The sequence below is a fragment of the Hippoglossus hippoglossus genome, chromosome 21 (genome assembly GCF_009819705.1).
Source record: "Hippoglossus hippoglossus isolate fHipHip1 chromosome 21, fHipHip1.pri, whole genome shotgun sequence".
Taxonomy (NCBI): domain Eukaryota; kingdom Metazoa; phylum Chordata; class Actinopteri; order Pleuronectiformes; family Pleuronectidae; genus Hippoglossus; species Hippoglossus hippoglossus.
This window is the reverse complement of record NC_047171.1, coordinates 11,803,561-11,828,814: the sequence shown is the minus strand read 5'-3', so window position 1 is coordinate 11,828,814 and position 25,254 is coordinate 11,803,561. Positions and strand designations below refer to the sequence as shown.

Below are 25,254 nucleotides of genomic sequence, written 5' to 3'. Positions count from 1 at the left end.
TAGAGGGAGAAACACCAAGAGGACAGAGAGACACAACCCTTTCCCCCCCAAGCTGATGATCAAACATTACTGGCCTCAAATAATAACAATAATTTCCCATATGTAACAACTCCATGTCGACTGTTCTCAAATGACATTAACACTCCTGATACACACCCAGGATGAGTACTTGTCGCAGCACCGTGAGGGCCCCTAATACATTTTCTTGTATATTAATAATTTATTCTATGAAACTATATATAGTGTCCAGTTCACACAGACTTCCAGCACCAGCCATACAATCAGCTTGTCTGCATCTGATCTGGACTTGAATTCCCATTTCTCTCACGTTATCCTGTCTGTGCTTTACTGTGTTTCCAGACCACTTTAAGGTTTGATTCCCTTGTTAATTGAAGTGTTGGAAAATAATGCAGAAACTGAATTTTCAAAACCTATATCCACAAATAATAGAACAGAGTGAGGTTGTAACATTACATAAAAGAGCGGAGCGTTGATAAAGTTGAAAATATAAATTGTAAGCACATAGACTAACTGTATTTTAATCCATATCTGTGCATACACAGATTTGGAAACGTGAACAAATCTGTAACTGTGTGAGTTACGTGTAGTGCATGTGAACACTAATTTGCAAATGCATGCTTAGATGTGTAGATTGTGTAGATAATACACAAACACAATTATTGGCCTCATAGAGAAAAATCTGCATTTCACTTCTGAGTGCGTTTTAATTCTGCTACTGGATAACAAATTAAAGTTACACAATTACGTACTGATTCTGCTATAATACCTTCTTTTTTTTTAATCATGTATTAACTTTTCAAAGAATATTTTCCAAAAGCAATCTTAAGTAGAATTTCAGTAATTCAAATCCTGAGTCAGAGGGCTCTTGTCTTGTACATCATTTGTATAAAAAGGGGTATTATAAATTTGATAAGAAGGTAGATGGCTGCGTTTGCTTTGATTAAATTGGCAGGGTCCTTTTTTAACATGAAGCTGCCAGTGTGTTGACAGAATGCACGTCTGCAAAAGAAGAAGCGGCTACACAAAACAAGACAGGAAAGAAAGTTTTCATTTCAGGAGGTTTGTCCTCTATTCTCGGTGGACGGGGGGGGTGTGTGACTGCATTGACATTGCCGGGGGCCAACATGCTCGTTTCCACAGTAACGCTTCTATCCCAAACACTCAGAGAGTGGAGTCATATGCATGGTGGCTTATGAGTCCAATAAGCCTCACAGACAAAAACGTGGCCCATTACGCTCTGCGCCGCACATTTAGACTTAAATTCCTTTAGATTGGGGGAAAAAAATACATTACCACATCTGACTATCATTTATCATCTACAGTACAATGAGAAATCAATACAAAGCGATTGTGATTAGTCCTCAGCTCTGTTCCAACACTAATGAAATACATTCAGCAAGGAAATGGGCAGCGGGCAGCAAATGAGAAAAGCGTGTAGTATTAATATTCCCAGAGCATATGTACAACTAAACCCCCCATGGGCTCGTCTGATGGGATCGACAATAAAAGATTAATGACCATTGCAGAGATTCACTAAGTTCCAGAATCGAATTAATAAGCCATGAAAAACATTAGTAAATTCAATTCATTATCCGTTCCCTCCTAAAGATCCTTCAAGGATGTGGGCTAAACAAACAGACCAAAGTGGTCGGTGAGAAATCCTTCAGCCCCCAGTCACCGACGGTGTTGTGTGTGAGTGGGCAGAAGTAGCTTAAATAAATATTAAAACAGGAATACGCCTCAGGCTGTCCATTACTGTAAGTGTGCTTAAAAAGGCTCCTGTTAGCAATGATAACTGTGATAATATAAAACATGCCTATATTGCACCGCACACACACAGAAACACACTCTCAGCCAAACCCTGTACAGAAAAACAAAAGGTCCTCTCTGCAAATATTAAAAGAGAATTGAGAAGCACGAAGCAAAAAGGTTTTGCTTTCCAGATGTTACATGTGTATTTTTTTAAATCACTGTGATGCTGAGCAGTATTGTCTAGGCCAATTTCAGCTGCCTTTACATGTTATGACGCATTAGGAGGTTTGTTTATCTTTAGGTTGAGGTGTAGCATTAGGTGTAGAGTGAGGTGGTAGAAAAAAAAAAAATACACATACTTCCATGTGTCCTTCATGTTGGCTTGGTTGTTAAGCAATACATCCACTAGGAGTCAAAGCTTCTGACAAACATGGTGACGGTGCAGAAGGCAGTTATAATGTGATAACTCTGCCCGGGCGAATTAACATCATACAGATGCTAAAGTTCCACCATTGTTGAAATGTCTTCCTTGTGGCTTGAACTATTGGCTACACTGCCCCCCGCAATTAACTGTGGTACTGCTTCATTTCATGATCTGAATGCAATGCAAAGCATGCTTGTGTTAGGAAGAGGGACAGCTATCCAAACATCTTAGTGTTCAAGTTGACATACCTGCATTTCTCCAAGGCAGGGACTTCTCAGAGGAGCTGTGAAAACAGGAGATGAAAAAGTGAATACATGTACTACACACACACACCACACTGAATGACGTGAGTGAAATCACGTGGAAGAGACACCTTTGGGACTCAACTGCTCTTTCACAGCCGTGTATATACAGTTTAATCACTGTGTTTGAGATAGAAGAGCCAGAGTATACTGGCAAAGTGGAGATTTCAGTGTTTACCAGGAATTAAAGGTGCCTTTGGTGACAGATTAATGATTTTGTTTGAGGGCCCTTCACCACTGGACAAAAAGCTATAAATGTGCAACTGGAGTCTGTTTTTCACACCCTAAGTTGAAATGTGCAAAAAGCCAGGGGATGGATTATAGATAGATAGATGTAGTTAATTGATCCCAATTTGGGAAATGATTATGATCAAATGGAAGCTGATACTTAATAGACAACAGAGACAAGCCCCGGGAGTAAATCAAAGGTGATCATTCAGTACATTAACAAACACTCATGTCATCCTGACATAATCTTGTATGGCAGTGAATGACAAGCACAAAGAGAATCTGAGAGAGATTCTCAGTCTCCAGAGAATAATGCAGGAGAGTCATGGTCCAGTCAGAACGAAAGTGTGTGTGTATATGTCAGTGTTAGAGGTGGAGAGAGCGAGAGCAGAGCCAGGGGGAGCTGAGAAAACCCATGTGTTTGAAGCAGCACTATTATGAAGTAAGATTTCATTAATTTAAAAGAAAAAAATAGAGAATCAATATTTGGCGGTCAGTGTTAATATTGTGGCAGAGGCCACACATTAATCAATGTATGGGAAACATTGAGAAACTGTAGCATCCTTCAAAGTGGTTGCGGGACACATTTGTTTTCACATAGCATGACGAATGTGTCGGAGACCACCTCCAAAGGAGTGTTTGGATCTCAGAAGTGTCCTAAATGTGTCTTGAATGTGTCACACCGGCCATTAAAGCTGTCCACTTGTGATCTGATCGACGGAGATGGATGTTTATGCCAGGTCTGAACGGGGCCGCAACACTAATGATACCTGTCAGAAAAAACAATGCTAGTGCTGGTGCGTCGTGATTGATGATGAACAGACCTGGATCAGAAGAACAAGGATCAGACTTATTATCAAGCTCATCGCAAGACGACATAAAACCAGACATCAAGTACACTATGGCACAAATATCAAAAGGATCTCAAAGGAATTCTCAGATGCTGCATATTGACCCTGGGTTTTAAACTCCAATCTCTTTTCCAAATGAGACCAACCTCCACTAGGTGCATTATAACCCTGTATGCATTGGTATAAATCCAGCTTTGCCCTTCACAACAGAAACCTTACACTTAATTATTGCAGTTAAGGTGTTAATATAGACAAGAGGCAAGGAGGAGGCAGGGAGAAAATTATAGCGCATACTGTACCAGTTTCATCCCAGTGCTACTTTGAATGGAGCTCTGATGCACTGAGTTTAATGTAATGCTTTTTTGTCCATCTCTTAACTCAGAGTTTCACGAATCAATCTTCTTCCTTTGTTTTAAAGAAAAATATGGAATTCAAGGTCAAAACTGATTGATCAAGAGAGCACTGTGTGTGTGCAGCACATCATGCATCTGGTTCCACAAAATGCCAGAAAGCCACCATAAGATCTCACACAGGTCAGCATTAGGGCAGGCAGACTGGGTTGTTCCCTGTAAACAAGGGAATGCACTGCACTGAAATGGTTATAGCTTAGTGCAGAGCAGGCATGAGCTATCATACATGAACATCTTAATAGCCACCTAATCATTTCAGCTTACGTAAGTACCTCTGAAAATACTTTCTGACTTAAGGGGGAAGAAAGTCACACAGAGCAATTTTTTTCCAAGACTGGTTATTACGACAGAGGCCAAGCAGGAGACATCAGAGCTGTGTTCCAACTCTTTTCATTATTTGCTGGACATTGCTATCAAGCACCAAATGTCTAAGGTGACACTCAATGAGCTTTAAGAACCCCAGCTCTCTGAATTTAATGAGCACGCAGGCAATTAAAAAAAGAGGAAGTTGGGCGAGTTGTGCTCCACTGAACCACGGCAGATGAAGAAGAAGAATGGATACCATGACGGTGATGCGCTGCTGTGCATGCTGCATATCGACAGGCTGCCTGGGTAAAGGGCTTTGTGGAGTGACTGTAAAACTGAAGATGCTGATAAAGAACTGGTCTGACCCTAATGGGATACTTAATTCCCCATCAACCCCTCTGGCTAGTCAGAGATGGGCTGGGTGGGAGGTTGCATCTTTTAAAGAGTTTTGCCAGAGGTCATGACCACCTCCCCTCTATGTGCTTGCAGAAATAAAAGGGCGGTGGTCAGCTCTAGAGGTGTCGTGAAATGTAATGACTTCCATCACAATCCTTAAGTGTCCTGTCACCTCTGCTGTCATCCTGCTGAGCTATTGAGCCCAAACAGTGGGACCTCGACGGTTAAGGCTAATCTCCATTCACACACAAATCTCCAGTGGTAGCCATTTCATTTGTCCATCTCTGGCTTTAAAATAGGTGTGAAAATGGTGTTACATGTTTTCTTTATAGGATCTGTGGGAGGTGGTGGGGAGCAACGGGCCCCCCAGTGAGAAGAAAAGATGCGTTTACATGGATTTGACAAATGTGATAACAACTTCTGGCCAAGACCTAATTTTCAAAACAAGATCTGCAGGGGAAACTTAGTCGTACAATATGATTAGAATAAACCTGGATAACAAATGCAGATTTCTAATGGAGAGATTACTTTGCCATTATTCAAACTTTACCAGTGTTTCTGAAAGCTTTTGCAAGTGTGTCCATTTACATGCCAAAGACCTATGACACAGAGAGTACCTCTCTCTGTGGCAACAGTAAAACTTGGTGAAATAAAGATACTTTTAACTGTGTGGTTTGTATCTGAAATACATAAATCCAAACTCAACTTTTAACAGAGAAAGGAACGACATCTGCTACAACAAAAAATATGAATGACAACAGAAATCAGATTGCAGAGCTACATAGTGGATTATCAACAGCTAATCTCAACACAAGGATTTACTGAAAACCCTGTTCCTGCATCAGCAACAAGTGTCTCGATCTGATTTGGGGCTGCTTTGATGCAATCAAACTCTGATTATAGTTCCAACAAAAACACCAAGAATTATTTTACCTCTGATTCGTCTGCCACCTGATTCTGATGCTCGTCCTTACTGTGAGAATGAACGATGCATGGCCTCAAGGCTTTTGATTTACTAATCAGCTCTGAACAACAAATTGCACTCAGATAATTCCTGGGCCAATAGAAAGCAGGTAAGGAACTTTGGCTCAGGAGCTAAATTTAGATGCTGGTTCTTCCAGTGGCTAAGTAGGTAAAGTGTCCGAGTTTAAAAAATGGTTCCTCGATTCCTTATAAATGAATTTAAATTGAAAATATTCACATTTCAACCATCAATAATTTTGTATTAGTACTTACTAGACATATTGTGAAAGAATAATCTAGGGAATATAACGGACAATGCAATCCATATAATAGGACAATAGTGTGTCACCTTTACGATGATCACGGTGTTGCCATATACACGAACACTATGGGCTAAAACAAAACAAATAACTGTTCTTTTTCAAGAGGGAATTGAAATAAATAGGCTGTGTATTATTTTCAGATACTCGGTGTCTAGACCTTTTCCACAGCACTTGACGCAGCTCTTTACCTGCTCCTCTCCAAAAAAGAAGGAGAAATGGACGCTGTAATTTCTGAGAACTGCAAACTGATGGTATTCGATGGGGGTATTTTGCAGGTAAACAGGCTGAAGAGCAAGAATCCATTATGTGAGGGCATATAGGGCTTATTATCACAAAGCCAGACAGAAATCACATAGTTCCATTACAGACCCTTTTTAGACCAAGTGTCATGTATCCACATATAACCCAAGTGCTTCCAAGCCTACTTGAGAGTGAATGCAGAGGGCCATTTGTCAACAATATGAAAATAACACTTCTATTTTCTTAAGATATGAGTCCATGCTCATAAACAAGTGTATATGTGAGATTTTCATGTATCATATTAGGTGCAGTTGTTCCACTGGGCTACAAATAAGTAGTCAAAAAAGAAAAATTCATACATCAGCATAGAATCTGCTGTCTGATGTACACATCCCGAGATAACATCGACTGCAATTAGTCTGCACTAGAGAGTGGCTCAGGCTGCAATTTTCTGTCTGATGCCGAGTGAGCCAGAGAGAAGACGAACCAAGCCTGACCTGAACCTGATGTTTTTTCTGATGCATGCAAAATTTAAGAAGATAGCCCAGCCAACGTGATAGAACCCCGACCCAAATATCATATGAAAATGATTGTCCAAACCCGGCCCGACTCATCCACTCTCTATTCTGCACATAAAACTCCCCCTTCTTCTGCCTCAATCAGCCCAAACGTCATACACATCATCTCCTACAACATCTTTTCTCGTTATTGCGTTACAGGAATTTCAGTAAAAGTAACTGTTTAACTTTTATTAGCTCCAACTCCAACATGATGTGCTCAGTTTCAGTCACTATTGTTTGAAGCACAAGCACAGTGGTAATTGCAGGGACATAGATAAACCAGCACACAATTATTAATGCTCACAATGGCGTTGGCCACTTGCCAATACAACAGAATGCATGAAAGACCGTTATTAAAACCATGCATAACGTCTCAGACCATTTTATTATGACGTTGGGAGACCTTTCTCAGAGTTGCAGCCATAGTAAATCAATTTTTTGTTTATCTAAAACCTCTTTGTCAATGATACTTTTACTATACATCGAATCTCACAGACGCATTAGGTGTCAAATTAAATGGAAAACCATTAGTAAACATATCAGCAGTATAAAAAATGCTGGAGAGATACTGTTATAGATTTTCAAAGCTGTTATTGGCCAAAGTCAACAGCATGCTTGTATATCAGTGCATCTTCACATCATTTGTGCCGCTGACAAATGACACTGAGACAAACCACCAAACTATGCGATGATACAAAACTGGTGTCAAACCTGCTTCATGACAGGCCTGTGGAGCCCACTGGCATTGAGCTTTCTACAAATGAACCTGACATGTCTGAGCCACAGTAGATAGGACAGAATGTGTGGTCACTGAGGTGTGATGATCAGGCAGCCTGGTGTCTCAGCTGATGAAGTGGGAACGAATTCCCAGAGCAAACTCCAGAGCTCTTTCACTCTGACGGCAGTGCTTCGCTGAGCAAACAACACTCTGCTGTCATGCACATTCACTTGCTGTCACTAATAAACATTTGCTTGATATATTGACTACAGAGTCAGTTGTATATATGTTGTATTTTGTATCAGCTTGGGTCAATTTGCTTATTATATATATATCTGCTTATTTAAATTGATATGACCATGTTTGTTATTAGCTTATAACACTGAAGCAATTTGGTGTATTTTAAAATAATAGGACAGATTTACGCACACTGGGTTGCTCCTCACTATGCCATAAGGTTACACTATGGACTATGGCCACTGCTGTGAAGGATGAAAAAGCCATGTGTTGGACTGCAGATTTGTGTGTGTGTGTGTGTGTGTGTGTGTGTGTGTGTGTGTGTGTGTGTGTGTGTGTGTGTGTGTGTGTGTGTGTCTTCTCATTACCTGCTGCTACCATCACCTGGCGACTCGGCCCCAAGTCTGCATCTTTCCAGCTGATTGGCCACAATCTGCCTCTCCACTTCCAGCTCCCTGGTTAGCCGCTCAAACTGGAGCTCCTGAGCACAAACAACAACAAAAAACATTTACATTCTCCTTAGAGAGAACTTTACGGATTTCTATTGACAGATACGACAAATGTGAAGTCAATGGGAGAGTAGCAGGTTGACAGCTTGACAGCTCCCTCTGGGCTGCAATGTGGCCTGTGGGTTAATTTTTGCATAAAACAGAAGCTAAAAGCACAGCAAACAAGCTGAATCTAAAAAAAAATGTTTGCTGACAAGTACCTTAAAAACAGAGAATATTTACATCCCATAACTTAGGAGTAGACACACACACACACACACACACGCATACGGTATATGGTACTGCTATTTTTCCAGCCCACACAAAGAGACAAGCACCACTTCAGTTGGTGCTATTTAGCCTTGGTGGCAGTGTTCCTATGGGAGTTGAGCAGAAATCAGCATTTGACTAATTATCTGGCCTGAGCGACGCTATTACTTGCACAGCTCTATCGCTGCAGGCACTGGATCATAACATTGATAAGACAAGCAAAGGGTCTTACATGGAATAATGATACTCACACACTCATTTTCCTACCATGGAGATACGTTTTCAATTCACCCACACCACCACTACCTTGGCAGTAGGGCCTCACTCACCATAAGTCCATGTACAGATGGTAGAAAGAGGGCCTTGTCCCATGTAATGTCCATTACCACGGTCAATTACATTCACAACCGCCGCATGCACACACACACACACACACACACCAGCTTCTTTTGTAACCTGTCTGAGGAAGTTTAGTCACCCTACAGCGCTAGAGGCCAGCCTACTTTTCACACTCACTCTCCCAATGTTCCCTCAGGGTGAACTGAGATTTCCCTCCAGGCTACAGACACGCTCTACTCACCCCTCCCCCAAACTTCTGCGTTCATACCCTCCACCGCTCTCCTCCGCCTCGGTTGTGGATATGTGAATCTTGACTGCAGTGAGAGGGAGCAGGAGCAAAGAAAAACCGCTTGGACCAGTTTCCTTCATGTAATGACATTTGTTCATGTGGCTGGGATACCCCTGCACTGCCACGAGCCACCCAGATAACATCTTGTGCTGTGTGCAGGGTGCAAATGAGAAAAGATAAGACTTGTATTCATAACAAAAGAAATGTTTGTGTCAAAGACGCCTAAAATATATTATTTTTATTATTAAGCTGAATATAAAAAGGAGGGGAGGGTGCAGTAAAAGTCATTGTTACCTTCACGGTGTGGTGGAGGTTTGATGTTGTGATGACTTGCACAAACCACAGAAAAAAGCCTGCAGCTCACTGTGGCTGTATCCTCTGATAAGTTTCCCTTTATGAAATATTTAAAAACAACTTGCTGACAAATTAGCACAGAACATGTTCACACCTTGTCTATCAAACCTAATATCGGTGTCAACTGTAGTGCAGCTAACAGAGGAACGGTAATCCATTCAGGACAAATACAATGTGCCTCCATCTAGTTTGAATATATAGTAAAAAGCCTCAGAGGGTTAATCGGTGGAAAGCCTTTAATGGAAATCATCTGCAGGAAATGTTAAGTTTGCATTAACAGCAACTTACCACAGCAGATACGGCACTACGGTGCAGATGTGGTGAGGCTGGAATCAGTTAGAAAATACCAACAGAAAGTTTAAATGACAAACGGCACTTGAACCGCAGTGATTAACTTACAAGCAGCACAAAGCTCTATACTGGAGTTCATGGGAAAATACCTTTAGTTTGCGTTAGTGTAGGCCAATTAAGCTAAAAAAAACTGCTATTACTATATAACTATTAAGTATTTTATTCCATCTGCACAAACAGAGATTATGCGTTTGTAATATAACATGCATTAGAATTTATATTGGTATAACCACAGAATAAAAAAATTAAATAATTAGAGCAACTACTTTTGTCACCGTCACTTTCTTTCATTTAAATTCCACAACTTCATAACTTAATTCCTTCATGATGATGTTAATTGTCTAATACTTAAAGGAGAAACTTTTTCCTCTGGAGTGTTATAGGTTATTTATGTATGTAAAAGATCAGCAAAGTTAAAAAGCTCCTCTCCTCCACAGAAAGCCCTGCTCTTAAAGGTCCAGTATGTAGGAGGGGATAGGTCGGTAGAAATGAAATATAATATTCACAATTATGTATTCATTATTTTCACCTGAAACAAATAATCCTTGTCTTTTATTAATTTGGAATGAGCCCTTTTAAATGTACATCCGGAGCAGGTCCTCTTCTTTGGAGTCATTGTACATACTGTACATTTGTACAGTAGCCCAGAAAGGACAAACCGAGTGCTGGCTCTAGAGAGAGCCTTTATTTTTTTATGTATAGGTTCTGCACACTTGGAATTGGCAGGAGACACAGCATGCAATATGCAACTTCACCACTAGATGTCACTAAATCTTACACAGTGGTCATTTAAAGCTTGACAGCAGCCAAGCTAGTAGCATAGACCCAAAACAATTGACCAATCACAACAGTGTGTGCCCGCTGGCCAATCAGAGCAGGCTGGGCTTTATCGGAGGGGGTTCTAAGTAATAACCCAAATTAAAATTACGAACCAAAATATGGGTATAATATATCTCCTTTAAGAAAGAAGGCTAATTTTCGAGTAAACCAAAGATAATCAAGTAAGTTTTATTTTCTAATCACTCATCACCCTAAAGCAGGCCAGCGTTAAGATGCAGACTCTCCAGGAGTGATAATGGGGATCCCCTCCAGTGTCTTTTTATCCCTGATACAAACACCAACAAGCTAACAGTGCACATACTGGGAGCAGGACAGAGACAGAGCGGCCACACCACTGATTTACTTACAAAAAGAGATGATCCATCAAGCCTCCTTGTGACAAATACCCCTGCTGAGAGATTTAGTCACATGAAAATTGCCAATTTCAGCCCTTCATTCCAACCAATCCCCCGTTTCCATTATTACTTTCCTTGTAACACGTGTGTGAATTGTATTTCAACAGTAGATATGTGCAAATTGAAAGGGGGAGAAGGACATGTTCAACTCAGGGGCTGTTTTTGACACAGAATTCATTTTATGATGGGGTTATCCGAAGTCTTCAACAGATTCAACCAAAACGTCATAAAATGCACACACACCCTGAAGGTCACCAACAATAGGAATTGTTCTCTCACAAATGCAACGGTAAATGATTTTACGTTAAGTTGGATGACCGTTTTCCACAATAGTGAACAATTATGAGCAATTTCTGCACACTTGGTGTCTAGAGCGGCATGGTAAAAGGGTGACTTTACAAAAGAAATTACTTAAAAAAGGTTATGCCTTAAGTGTATTGTACTAGTGAGAAAGGACACAGAATAACAGTGAGAAGAGGGAGAGCCGCACATGCATGCAGAAAGAGATTGCAAAAAAAGGGAGACATGATTCAAACATAATCTTCCTGATACAAATCTGAAATCACTCCTGCTACAAATGTTCAAAAGAGAGAACATGCTGTGAAAGTGCAAAGGGAGGAGGGCAATCCATATGGAAACACACATTAAAAGAGGGAGGAGAGGACAAAAATGTGAACATTTAAATATGTAAATGCAGTTCACGCCCACTGGATGTATTCTGGGAGCAAAAGGCCCCGCTCTGACTCAAACACACTCACAAAAAAGGTGCTTAAATGGGACTGAAACAGTAAAAGAAGGACAAACATATGCATCTTCACCCGTTTACCACAGAAAAACACATACATACGCCTATAAGATTACCATGCATATGTAGCATATGCTAATGAAATATGATTAAACATTTGCAGAGAGACAGACCAAACTGTTTTGTTTGCTTTTTCAATGAAGATGGAGATTTCCTGCTCCTGCAAATGTCACTATTCTTGGCCCACCATTTATGCGTCTTCTGTCTTTTAATCTCATAATCCAATTGTTTTGTTTGGCAGTGTGTCATCTTCTCGAGTCCAGCGACTTCATCTTGGGCTGCAAGCTTCTCATTATACAGCGGCACATCCGGGCAAGAGGAAAAACAAACAGCTAAACTAATTGCGATGCCTTTTTTAATACTGATTAGAAGGTCTATGATCTTGATCAAGCACAGCAAAGAGAGACATCTGCTGCAGCCATAAGTCACAGAGGTCTCTGTCTCTTCTGATATTCAGAGCTGCTCCGAGCTCATCAGCATAACCCTGCTGTTTTCTTTACTAGAGGCAGTCCAGAGCTCCTTGCATGGAGCACTCTTCTCAAGGTCTTGCCTATGGCTTGACAAATTGGTTGCAGCTTATACTCAGTTGTACAATCATTGGGTAATTCACACTCGTTTTTCGGTATATTATTATTGGTCCATTTATAAAGTCAATTTATTAAATTACATTTTTTATTACTGGAGCACTTTATTCTGTATGACTCATTAAGACTATTATGAATGTGGATTCAATATATCCATAATTAGCTTGTGATAGCACAGGGCTGCATGCCAAAATAGGCCCTGGACTAATGAAACATTTGTAAGTGGGGCTCACATTAGCCATGGAGAGAGAGTGCTCACTGCTCTGTGTAATTCATTGCATTTTCCATACTTGACCTCTACATAGAATGTGACACATCCATTCAGCATAATGATCCGCCACGTCAGGCGCGAGCACAACAGCAGTGACCATTAAACGGGACCCTGTGCTTATTTAACGGGTGTGGGCCCAGCCTTGGTCGGTACCAGGCTTACTGTGGAAGGAGAGGACGGGGACAATGTGCGACTGGCTTCACTGTACCAACAGGGCCTCCAAAGCCTTTATTTGCTATTACAATGTGCCTATAGGGTCTGATCTGCCCGTGGTCCCACAGCTGAATCAGATCCTGTCCGCTTGTGTCTTTGCTCGGGCCCAAAAGAAACTGATGACACACGGCAGCAGACCCCACTACCAACATACACGCTCCCATGTCATCTGTATGGGTGCTGCTGACAACACAAGACCCATCTAAAATGCCTGAAGTGGCTTCTGCCTGCTGCTGGTTCAGCACAGATAAGAAAGGCTTGAGCCCACATAAACCCTGAATGTCATGCAGCTGTATTAACACACACTGACTTACAAGTAAACTCCAAAGAGCCTAACAGGCATAAGTAAACAAATTAATATACAGTATACTTGGATATCACGCAGAAACAGTATTCTAGTGTTATCATTGCAAACAAGAATAGAGCTATTGTATGAAATGCTCTAATATTACCAAAACATAAGAAACATGGTGACAACATTGACAATTCACTAAACCCAATCTACAGTATGCTAAGAATGTTGCCTATTTAAAATCTTTTTTACAAGGGTTTTATTTTACCAGTTGTTGTAAAAGATGTATTCCCCTTTTTGCAACAAAACCTTTTTAAAGTAGCATCCTTCCAACAGAGAGGCTGCTGACTAAACACAACTCAGGCCAAGGTCCACAGCCCACACAGGACAGATAATGTGATGTAATGAAAAGTCTCTCCAACCTGCAAGTTTCTTACATCTTTCACACACAAACAGGTCAACCAGCACACCCATGTGAATTGATGTTTCCCACACACACACTTAAGCTCATTCAGCTGGACAGCCATAGGGAATGTTAACACATGTCAGCATATTTGCTGTACTCTGCATGAAAGCTTGATGTATTTCTACTAACAGCTTTCAGCTCTGGGAAGTTGAATGCATCACTCAATACATTTAATTTAATGCTTTATTGGGTAAAGATTGATTACGGAAAATTAAATGTTACAAGTGAAATCGCAGTTGGCTACATTAAGTGATTTTTCAGGAAATAAAAAGGTATATAAAATATTCTGATTCCTCCTTTGCTAGGGCTGCTTGAATTTATGGCATAAAATAAAGTATTATAATAAGGACTGACCCAAAGTGTGACCACATGACTGGCTTACAAAGTGCATTTATGCAAGATTTGGTAAGATTTGGTAGTCAAGTGTCTGAAATAAGATTTGTGAAAATTACTCCCCAAAAGTCAAGTGGAAGACATGTGAAAGGAAACTGGCAGATCAAAAATGAGCTTACCTGAAATCTATAAGAGATTATACGTCTTTCAAATGCCTTTCTACTATGACTGACATTAGTGTGACCTGCACCCCTTCTTTAAAGAAGACATATTTGTCTTTTTCTCTTTCTTTTAGTGTGATATATAAAGTTTACTTGTGTGTGTGACAAGTCTGCAAAGTTAAGAATCCCAAGGTTCGTGGTACAGGGAGCTCCTCTTCCCCACTAAAGACTCTCCTGAATCCCCTGAGACCCCCCCTGCACCCCTCTGATGTCACACAATGACCTACATTTGCATAATGCACACCTAGCGGCTCGTTGTGCACGCCTTCTTACAAAGCCAGGGAAAAAAACTGGGCTTTTGGGGGGGGCATAAAGAGACAAGAGCTTAAACCAAGATTTCAGACAGAGGCTGAAAAGAGGAGCTGCAGTATTGTACAGTATGAGGAAAGTGATGTGTTTTCTGAAAATCTGAATTCATTTATTTAATTCATGTAAATGTTTTGAAGCAATAACCCAAATTAAAAACAGCCCTAATCCACATCTACATTTACACCTTATTCTAGATCATTCTACATGCTTACAAACACATTGAATACACCACATTATGTTCATGCACATATTCAATTGCAGACAAAACATGTCATGTGAGCTTCATGACGCATACAACCTTGCTACTACGAGCAAATTCATCAACACCTTGTGTATAAAACAAGACACCTACAACATCATACATGCCACAGTTACTGTGTGATGATAATGTGATGCAGGGGCAGCGATGTGTGAAATTATGCTTGGATATTCTCAAATACTCAGCGCCTTCCTTTATATGACAGAATAATAATTGCGAGTTATACATCAGAGAAATCTTTGCCTAATCCTTAACAAGTGCCCAAATCCCTCTATTAATTAAGACTTGAAGATTTTATCCATAATGGTTACCTCAAGTGCAACCCATGTGAGTCTGTGGTAAAGTGTGTTTTGGTGCTGCAGTGATTTGGGCTTGCACCTGGAAAGGAAGGGCTACATGATCAGTTGTGATGTTCAGATCCATTTTGCATAACTGGTGCAGATGGTTTTTCTTCTTAACCAAAGATGAGAATCTATCAGAAATATGTTTGTTCATTAAGTGGCAATGAGGCTTGACAGTTCTGCACCCGCGCTGCAGCGTGGCAGATGCATTCCAACGAGAGCTAAAGTCTGCGGCGCAGTGGGAGAGTGACAGTAGAGGTTAAAGGATTTCTGCAGCAGCAGGGACAGAATAGCAGGCCCGTTGTGTGAGCATAGAGGAACAGGCCCCAGAACTGGCTGTGTGTCCAAACCTGCAGGAACCACGCAGCGCAATTACTAACAAAAAACGTCACAATGTCACCCTGTTTCTACACTCGGTTTTGGGAAAGAGGCTGCAGCATCATGCATACCAGAGTTACAATAACCACACTGGAGAGCGAGGCATTTAAAAAAATACAGTGAAGGTGCTTGCTGAGGTAAGAGAGTGTAAAGCTGCAGGCGTAGCTATAGGTGGAATCAGAGGGTGAAAATTGCTTTAGCACCCACAGCAACGCCAGAGCTTTTATACTGTATAAGCTGATAATGTGATAATGGGAAAGCAAGTTTACAATAGGACATCATTTCTGCCAGGATTTCTAATGTGGCATTACAAGCATTCATTGCAGAAAAACTTGCAGAGCAGTGAAAATGATTTTTTTTGAAATTCTGTTGAGCAAATTGACACACTGCAGTTTACACAAACACACACACAGTGAGTTTGAGGTGAAAGCAACATAAATCCCATTGTAGGAATTCTGTTCCAAAACATTTGGGTTTTAGTGCAGATCTGGGTCCTTGCAATAATGTCTACCTCTATGGTGAATTGTACCATTAGATACCGCTGGATATGATTTGGTGCTGGCCAAAAACAATTACAATGTGAACACACATGGCAAATTGCACATTACAGGACACATTCACCAATTTACACACACATTAATACAGCACTTCTCTACACACTGCTTTTCCCATCACACCATTCACACACGGCCAGAGCAGCCATCAGGGGCAATTCGGGGGTTCAGTCTTGTCAATGACTCTCTACACCCATAGCCACAGCTGCCTATATAATTGCCATCAGGAATTTTAAGGTCGAATTATTTCTTATTTCATCACCTTCAGCCTCATCATAGTAAAGGCTACAGTTGCAATATTAGTTGTTAAAATCTTAATTGTATTAAAAAACTACTAACTAAACCTATGATGTAGACCTCATTCCCCCAAAAATAATTTTATGCTGGTAGCATTTCGGATTTAAGATGAGTAAGACGTCGCAGAAAATGCTTTTTGTTATATTGGAACATGAAAAGGAAGTACAAATTTGGCTTGATAATTAAAGCGGCGTATTATTTGTGTGGTGAATGCTATTACAGGAGCTGTCCTCTGTATTGGAAATTGCAGCAGCCGGTGCTTGCCACTCAAGAGATTGACGACAAAGAAAAACTGTCAATAACATAAAAAAGACAGCGGACAGACTGTATACGAGTGGGAGAGTGAAAGAAAAATCGTGCTCGTGCTTGTGAACAGATCAGACAATAGCTTGAAAATTATTGTTGAATTATCTCTAGAAGTTAATTTGAGTAGACACACAATTACTACGTTATGAGTAATTGTAAATGGAAAGTTTATTATTCAGCACTGACTTAGTTATCTAAAATTTCTAATTCCTTGGTATTGAATTTGTTGGCTAGTTGGGACTAGCACAGGTGGTTTGGGCAAACAATAGGAATATGTTGGCAACCGACTAAATACAAAGGATTATGGGTGTTCTTTTCTCCTTCCATTTAAATCACAGGAGTAGAGCATTTCTTCCTCATTAGAATTCATAGCGTGATGCACATAATTACACTTTAAAAAGCACAATTTATGCACCATTACAAGTTGAAGTGGATCCAGCGATATGTGGCATCATTTAAAATAATTTCAAACGCAGGTTTGTCTTGCATTGGTCACAATTTCTCAAACAAAAAAAAACGAGTGAGTGCTTCAAAAGCACTAAAGCTTTCACGTACTGTGGAACTGGAAGGCTTGAATCAAACATCATGAAATACTTGATGCCTTTAGGGTTTGTAAATGTGTGGATTCAAAAACATAAATTCAGCTGCAAATTACAGAAGTATTACCCTATTTTATCTTCGACCAAACAAATGCTCACTGTGGCTGCACCTTCTTGTTCCATCATTCCCTGCAATATTGAAACTGATAAACTGACCAAATGTTCAAAAAATTATTGTTCTCTTGTTTTGTAAATGCATTGTTGACGAATGAAAATATTCAGTTCTAGGCTCGTTGACCGACACTTTGCATTGTGACTGTTTCATAGTAAAAGTCAAATCATGTTTTGTTTTACATTAGCAGTAACTGATTTATTTACTGAGCTGTTACAGTAAATATAAAATAAAATATTTTTCGCTATAGGCTCAGTCACCACTGTCTTATCCCTTTAAGTGATAAATGATGACTTAAATAATCATTTAAATGAAAATCTTTGAGATTGTCACTAGAAAATCCCATATTTTCCTTCATCCTTCACCAGATCTCAAACAAGGTGTGCACAAGACCCACTGTGGTTTTTTGTGTAGCTACAAGCAGTGGAGCTTCAACAAAAGCTAACATGATAAGAATGCCATGACATAATGCCAATAAATATGTATAACTCATAAAAAGTATTCTTTATCTCCTCAATTGGAAAAAAAGGCAAAATGCTGCTGCAGAGAAATCAGCCAGCCAGCACAATTCATGTAGCATTGTGAATATACAGTTCCACTAAGAGATCAATGGCATTGTGTCAGACAAAGAACATTGCTGCAGGTCAAAATGAGGAAAGTAAGCAATCTTGAAACTGTCAGTCTGGAGGTTGCGGTTGTGAAATAAAAAGACTGAAGTGACTTACACAATCACCTCAGGATCGGTCATTTAGAGACACTCATCTTTAAGATGTTTGGGGAAAGGATGAACCAGAGACTCCTAGAAACGTCATTGGTGATTCACCCAGTCAATGTCCTTAACTTCCTCAGAAGACACGTGCCATGCCAAGGACATCAACAGTGTTTACTCTGCTTCCACCTTCCAAAGTACAACTACTGCTCCCCAATGACCTGTTCCTGTGTGTGTACTGTTGACATCGGCAATGATTACAGTGATTATGATGATGATGACAGTGATGGTGATGAGTATTAACAGGCTGGTTGGGGGTAGATGTCCCTGGGCTGGGTTCAAAACGACAGTGCCAGCCCAGACACACACGCACCCTTCAGATATCACGTCACATGATGAGCAGATTATCTCCTTTTCCTCTTTTCCTCTTCTGTTTTTCCTCCGAGTTGACAGCCTCCTGCCACAGTGCTTTAGAGAACCATTCACAGGTGACAGCCTGTCTGACTCTGCCTCTCTCCATCATGCTCACACACCTGCACTTTTTGTCCTTTTCCCTTCACTCACCACCCTCTGTGCGCTCCCTCTATATCTGAGCAGTTTGTCTCTCCTCTGTATATCTGAGCACTCTCCTTCACCTGGACCCCCCCCCCCCCCGAATCAGTCTCTTTTCCCTCTCATACTTGTTCAGCTCCCCTATGGGGTAATTGCTCGGAGCTAGCCTTCCATTTTTATGACTACAATCGAGGCCAGAATGCTTATGCCTCTAGATTTCTCCTTGCCTGTGTCACAGCGGCCGCACCAGGGAGAGGAAGGCAAATAAGACCCTGGGGAGTGGGGAGTGGAGAAAATCGCTAGTCGATTGTAATTAGAGTCCTTATTTCTCCTATCGAGGAGCAGAACTCAACCTTTCTGCTGCGCTTATGGCTTGGAAATGCATAATAGCAAAAGCTCTGTCTTGAAGCTTTGCCCTGACCCAAACTATTAACTCCTCAAACTGGGTCACAGATTGAGTGTGGCTTCATTAAAACAAGACAGTGGCTAGCATCACTTTCACTTTACATCATTTCAGCCAGCTCATCAAGTCTTCAAGAGGATGCTGGAGTTGTAGCACTCAAAGCAAGGTCAGCTGGAGCCTGCCTGTGTATCTGTGCCTGATTTAGAATAAAACAAGGTCACAGAGTCTTGACTCCTCTTTGCCGGGGAGAAGCGGTAGGCAGACAGATTTTTCATGGGTAATGGACTCCCTGCAAAGAGGGAAAATTCCACTGTGGTGTTTTTCTGGGAGGCGCTGTGTTGAAACACCATAGTGCAGTGACGCTAAGAGCCCCTTTTGCCAGCCGCGTGGTACATATAGGCATGTTCAGGCACAGCTAATAGCAGCATTACTCTGAGGGCAAAGCCTCGTAATAGAGGAGGCACAGGAGCAGACCAAAACACAGCGTTTCCCAGGGCAAAAAAAACAACAATCTGATACAAGAAATCATCTGCTCAACGGCCCATTTGATTGCAAGAACTAATTTGACCACATAATTACTTTTATGTTTGAGGGGGCAAAACAGAACAGAAAAGATAAAGAACGAAATCAGCTGCAGCATCCTCTGCATGTCTAAAGCTCCTAGTGCTATAAACACATAAGGGTGTTTTCACACTTGAACGTCCGGTCCAAGGTTTGTGTTTTTTCTTACATTGTAATATTGGATCTGGTTAGTTTTGGTTTCACATTGTAATTTAGGGAGTAGACCAAGGACTTCTCTATGACGTACGTACGTCCTGTTGGCTGTGTGGCTGTGGGCTATTGTATTCGCCAACATTTTTTGAATAAAGTGCATAGGAAAAAAATAATCTTTTCTGTTTTAAAGGGAGAAAATGAATCAGTGATAAGTTGGTCCTGAATTTGGTCTAGACGGTGAACAGTCTCAGACAAAATTGCAGTCAAGCGTTCTTTTCATCAAATAGTTGTAAACTACTAATGACCTTGTGGTTAAAAGCCACTTGGTTGAATGCAGCCATCAACGCTCTTCAGCAGAATTGAGCGCTATACTGAACCTCCATCTGAATTACTGAGGCACATTGAAGACGAGGGAAAAGGAGACTAAAATGAAAAATGTAAATGTAGGATGCAGTGATATGCAGTTTGAGCAGTTCTTCAACGGTTTCCAGTACTACGGTGTGGATTATGCTAAACAAAATCGAAAAAGTCTTTGTTGTAAATATGGTTTGACAGTATATCATTACTGTAAAGTGCAGGTTTTTATTCAGCCTATGCAAATACTGATACTGATGGAGATTCTGATATTTAACCATTCATTTTAACACTTTTTTACTGTAATACAATCTACAACAAGAAGGGCACTCTGAGAGCACATACCTCCACCAAGACTGATTGGCCACTTTATCATCATATTATGTACTGAGATCATGCAGATATCTAAACCATGCAGAGAGAAATTTCCTGCAAACTGAAAACATTAAACGCTGGCACAACATCCATCCATCCAGTTATTATGAAGTTTTTGCTGTACAGTAAATAAAGATCAACCCCCATAAAAATTTACTTATTTGGATTCACAAAATCTGGATCATTATATGGATCCGCTCCAAATTCATAGACTTTACGTATCCCTGATTGGTTTTCATGAAGGTCTCTGCAATTGTCTTGTGAAAAAACACTAACCGTATCTGCTCTAAAAGTTCATGGGTTCTTCCTTGGCCCATACCCGACCCTTCACAAATAGTTCTTTAACAGTCAACAGCACTGAAAACATAATTTCGTCAGCCGAGGTACAAACAAAACAAAACACTGCTTCATTAGCACCTTTCTTGCTTTGTTTACCAACACTGCATTTTTCCCCCCCAAAGTCTGCTGTCACTAAATGAGTGTAAAATAATTAAATACAAATGAACCAAACACTGAAAATATCATGCCAAAATACAAACGCTTTGCTCTTGTGCTATTCTATTTCAGTTAATAGGTCATTTCTTCTACGTCTCTCTGTAATCGAGTGACTGTGATTTCATATGGAGCATTATATTCTAATTAATGACAGTCAATGACAAGCTTTTTGCATTCTCCAGATCATTTTGTTGGTTTAAGATTGAAATTTGTTCAGAATCCTTCTATGGACAGCAGAATTTTTTGTAAAACTGTAACAAAACATGTTCATATTACTGTGACACTATCCCACTGAGAATTAATAAATGATAATATAGAATTATCATCAAGCCACGTCCCCCCCATCTGCCACTTTTTCGGTCGATGAAGCAGAAGAGAGCTGTGATTTTGAGGACAACAGACACATAGTCTGTGACTGATGAGTTAAGAAAAAAAGGCTGTCACGTTTAGTGTTGTAACATGCAGCTGTGGTGTCACAACTGAAGCAGCAGCTGAGGTCTAATGAAGCAGTATCTGCCATCCATGTCAGATCACATCAAATCAATTACACTCTCACCTCAAAAGTATACGGCTTATTATTCGTAGTTTTCATAGATTAGCCAAATACTATCAAAATGAGAAACATTATTTTATAATCACATTTTATCCTGATTACTTTCCCCACAAGACACACTTGAGCGTTGTGATTGCTGAATCCATACAAAAGCCCGTCTGATCCGTCAAAATGAGTGCCACAGCCTCCCACTGCTTAAATTACTCTTAAAATGAAACAGATACAAATCTAGGTCTTAGATAATCCTTGATACGCGCCCTTAGGTTAAATGAAATTTTGATGAGATAATAAGTACTGAAGAGGGGATATATGTAAAGTTTATTCTGAATTACCGTACCATTTCTTCTGCGGTCGAGTCAGGTTTGAGAAATGCAGCAGGAAAAACACTGACATTTAAACACTTAAATGGGCTCTGGAATAAACCATTATGGATGTGTCATTCAGACGATGGATCGATGCTATTGAAGAAGTACAGAGCAAAGATAGAACTTAAGCCTAAATACAAGCGGCAGCACAACAGAACCGAATCCTCAAAATACAGGCAAAAAAGACGGGGACTTGTTAACAGAGAGAAGAAAAAAGGGGACATAAATTCAAGCAAATGAACACAGGGAGCATGCAATGATAATATGTTGAGGAATCTGTCCTTGTTTGGGCATCTGGGCAAAGCCTGTGCAGCTGTAACTACAGCAATGACAGCAACAGAAGTTTGGAAAGAGAGAGAGAGAGAGAGAGCGAGACCGAGATGAAAGAAGGCGAGGAGCGACTGAACGGAGGGAAACAAGCAAAGGAAAAGACATAAATATAAATAATTTAAGATAATAGAGCCATTGAGTAAACACTTACCAAACACCCAGTCTTCCAAAGCCCCAGCCCAAACCGTGGCCACAGCTAGAGCACAGCAGACTCGCATGTTTACATCAACAACTGGATCCCTCGAAGCTCTGCCGCTCAACAATCACAGGGAAACCTCACTCAAACGCACAGAGGGAAAAAAACGCACTCGTATTCAGCGAAGTCTCTAAACCTCCTCTGATTTTCGCTCTTACTCACCCTCTTTGCTATTGCAATTCTCTTAAATACTGAGAACAGTCTTTTTACAGTCTTGACTATTTAGCAGGAATCCCCTCTGAGGCATGTCTCCGGCGAGTCGTTCTATAAAAGCAGCAATCCAGGAAGAGCACTCGCTCTTCCTGCTTGCCTGCATGGATATCTGCTTGAACCGGATTACCGCCGAGGAATAACTCCAGGGAAGGAAGCGACATCGCCAGGTGCTCCCTCCTTCCTTCCTTACTTCCTCACTCGCTCTTGTAAACAAAACACACTTTCCTGCAGTAAGCCTAAATGGGATTAATGTCAGATGTTTGAAAGTAAATACCAGAGAATGCATTTAATTCACTTCAATGAGTAACTCAACTTCTTCCCATTCAGGGAAAAAAAAGAGGTATGGGAGAAAACAGAGTGAGAAATTGCATCATTAAGAAAGAGCAAAATCTCTTTAGCTTTGTGTGTATGTTGCTGGATTTCCAAGAATATGGAGGACTGGAGCGAAGCCACAGAGGAAAGGAAAGTGTGTGTATATGTATGTGTGTGTGTGTGTGTGTGTTCTAGAGGCGTGTGTGAATGAATCACACAGAGACGAGCAAAGATAGGGTGAGTCAGAGGGCTTGTCCCTCCACAGGCTCACAGTCCCTGCAGGAGATGATCTTCCTGGTCGTCCACTGAGGCAAGCCAGGCCATGACTGCAGGCGATAAACAAGCAACAGCTCCTACTCTGGCTTATTCCACTTCAATGTTTGCACAAGACACAAAGTAAACACAGTTCACTCTGACCATCTGATTACACCACACGCTGAGAAATGACAGCTTTCTGCATTGTGCAATGTGTGAGGACAGGTTCAACCAGTGGATCACACATCTAATAATAAATATTGCAATACAAAAACATGCAGACATTATTAGTTTTGTTGACACTTGAGGAGACATGCCTTATGGGACAATAACTTCACTGAACAATCAACATAATTAAAAACTCACCAAGGTTCACATTAGCTACAAATACAAGCTGTAAATGAAATGAGAACAGACAACCACTCAGCTGCCAATGAAAGAGCAAACTGGGTATTGTAATGAATGAAGGCCCCCCTGCGAGGCTCTGCCATCCTGTGGCACTCGTTGTTGTTTGTGGAACGGCGTGAGTCCAGCAGCCTGCTGATTGGACCAGCAGAGACATCACCACTTCAGTATCACCATTCCCAGAGACAAGGCGTCTGGTACATCACTTGGCTTTCTGAGATATTGTAATGTCCAGGACTTACTTTCAAATTTAGTGTTTACGCTTTATAATCAGCCTAAATGTTCATGTTGCCATTCAATGGTAAATGTACTGCTTCTGTATAGCGCTTATCTAGTGTTGGCGACCAGTCAAAGCTCAGGGCTTTACACTACAAGTCACATTCACCCTTTCACACACATTCATTCGGGGGCAATTTGGGGTTCACTGTCCTGCCCAAGGACACTTTGACATGCAGACTGGAGGAGCCTGGATTCAGACCACCAACCTTCTTGTTAGTGGACGACCCCTGAGTTATGATACAGGTCATTGCTGAAAACATTCAGGGTGCAAGCCCAACGCTGTAAGCCCACCAGCGGTGCAGCCAACGCTCTGTGCCACAGAGGTATGATGTATCACTACCGTGAGAACAGGGTGCGTGACACAAATGCAACACATTTGTCATACTTATTAGCTCACCACCCAGGCAATTTTAGGGTTCTAGAAATGTCATTGTGCATGAATGGTTCGTAAAAGCAGAAGCAGTTCCGTAATGTGAGAAATGTATCATCAATCAGTTGGTTCCGTAGTGCAGTATGAATGGAACAGGCACCCTACCTGTTCCTTGACAGAGGCCAGAATGTTGTTGGCGGTGTTGTCAGCCTCCATGTTGCGGCCAGTTGAACTGTCGCGGATGGTCAGCAGAAGCCCCTCCTCCGTCACTGGGCTCTGCTCAGGAGCTGGCATTCCTCCTACATGGACACAGACACACACAAACAAACAACAAAACACAGAATGATCTGATCAATACAAGCACTCTGCTGAAAAAAAACCACACACAAAAAAACACTATCTTTTACACACAATGTACGCATGTATTTGCAAACACTCTTCACTCGGAAATACGCTCTTTGTCAACCCCGTCCCTGATACACATAGGCGAATGATGCAGGGCAGTGACTATCAATGGTCACACGCCACCACCAGCAATACACAAACACACCCACACATGCCATATGGCCCAAAGAGAAAAAAAACCTGTCAATGTTTCATGTCTGTGACAGTGCAAATCAATGCCATATGGCCTTGAGACAACAAACGAGTTAAATAATGATTTGTGTATGTAATTCAGTCACATAGAAAAATATGGAAAAACACCAAGAAATTCATATCCAAGCAATGCAAAGCTGATAGGTGAAGTCAACAAATGTCTTAACATGTTTATTTTTTTTATTTCAGACAAGTGTTATAAATCTCTCAGAAAAAAAAACACACAATCTGTCGACAGGGGCGAGGATGGCAGCTGATATGGCAGCAATGTTCGTCCTGCTGCACCCCACAGCTCAGAGCTGCAGCGGCAGACAAGAGCAAGGGTCTATTAAAACAGGAGCTATGTGACTTAAGGGAAACAGGGATTTTACTATGACATT

At 40.9% G+C, this 25,254-nt stretch overlaps 1 protein-coding gene across 5 annotated transcripts in view; it reads right to left on the bottom strand.

Annotated features, from left to right (window-relative positions):
• pkp4 (plakophilin 4) overlaps nt 1-25,254 on the bottom strand; it is a 76,824-nt gene that overhangs the window by 37,059 nt on the left and 14,511 nt on the right. For all 5 annotated transcript variants that reach the window (XM_034573849.1, XM_034573845.1, XM_034573848.1 and 2 more), the window contains exons 2-4: nt 24,443-24,576; nt 8,100-8,212; nt 2,446-2,480 (exon numbers count right to left, since the gene is read on the bottom strand). In XM_034573849.1, the coding sequence (XP_034429740.1) occupies nt 2,446-2,480; nt 8,100-8,212; nt 24,443-24,571 (277 nt within the window). In that variant the 5' untranslated portion in view covers nt 24,572-24,576. The remainder of the gene's footprint in view (nt 1-2,445; nt 2,481-8,099; nt 8,213-24,442; nt 24,577-25,254) is intronic.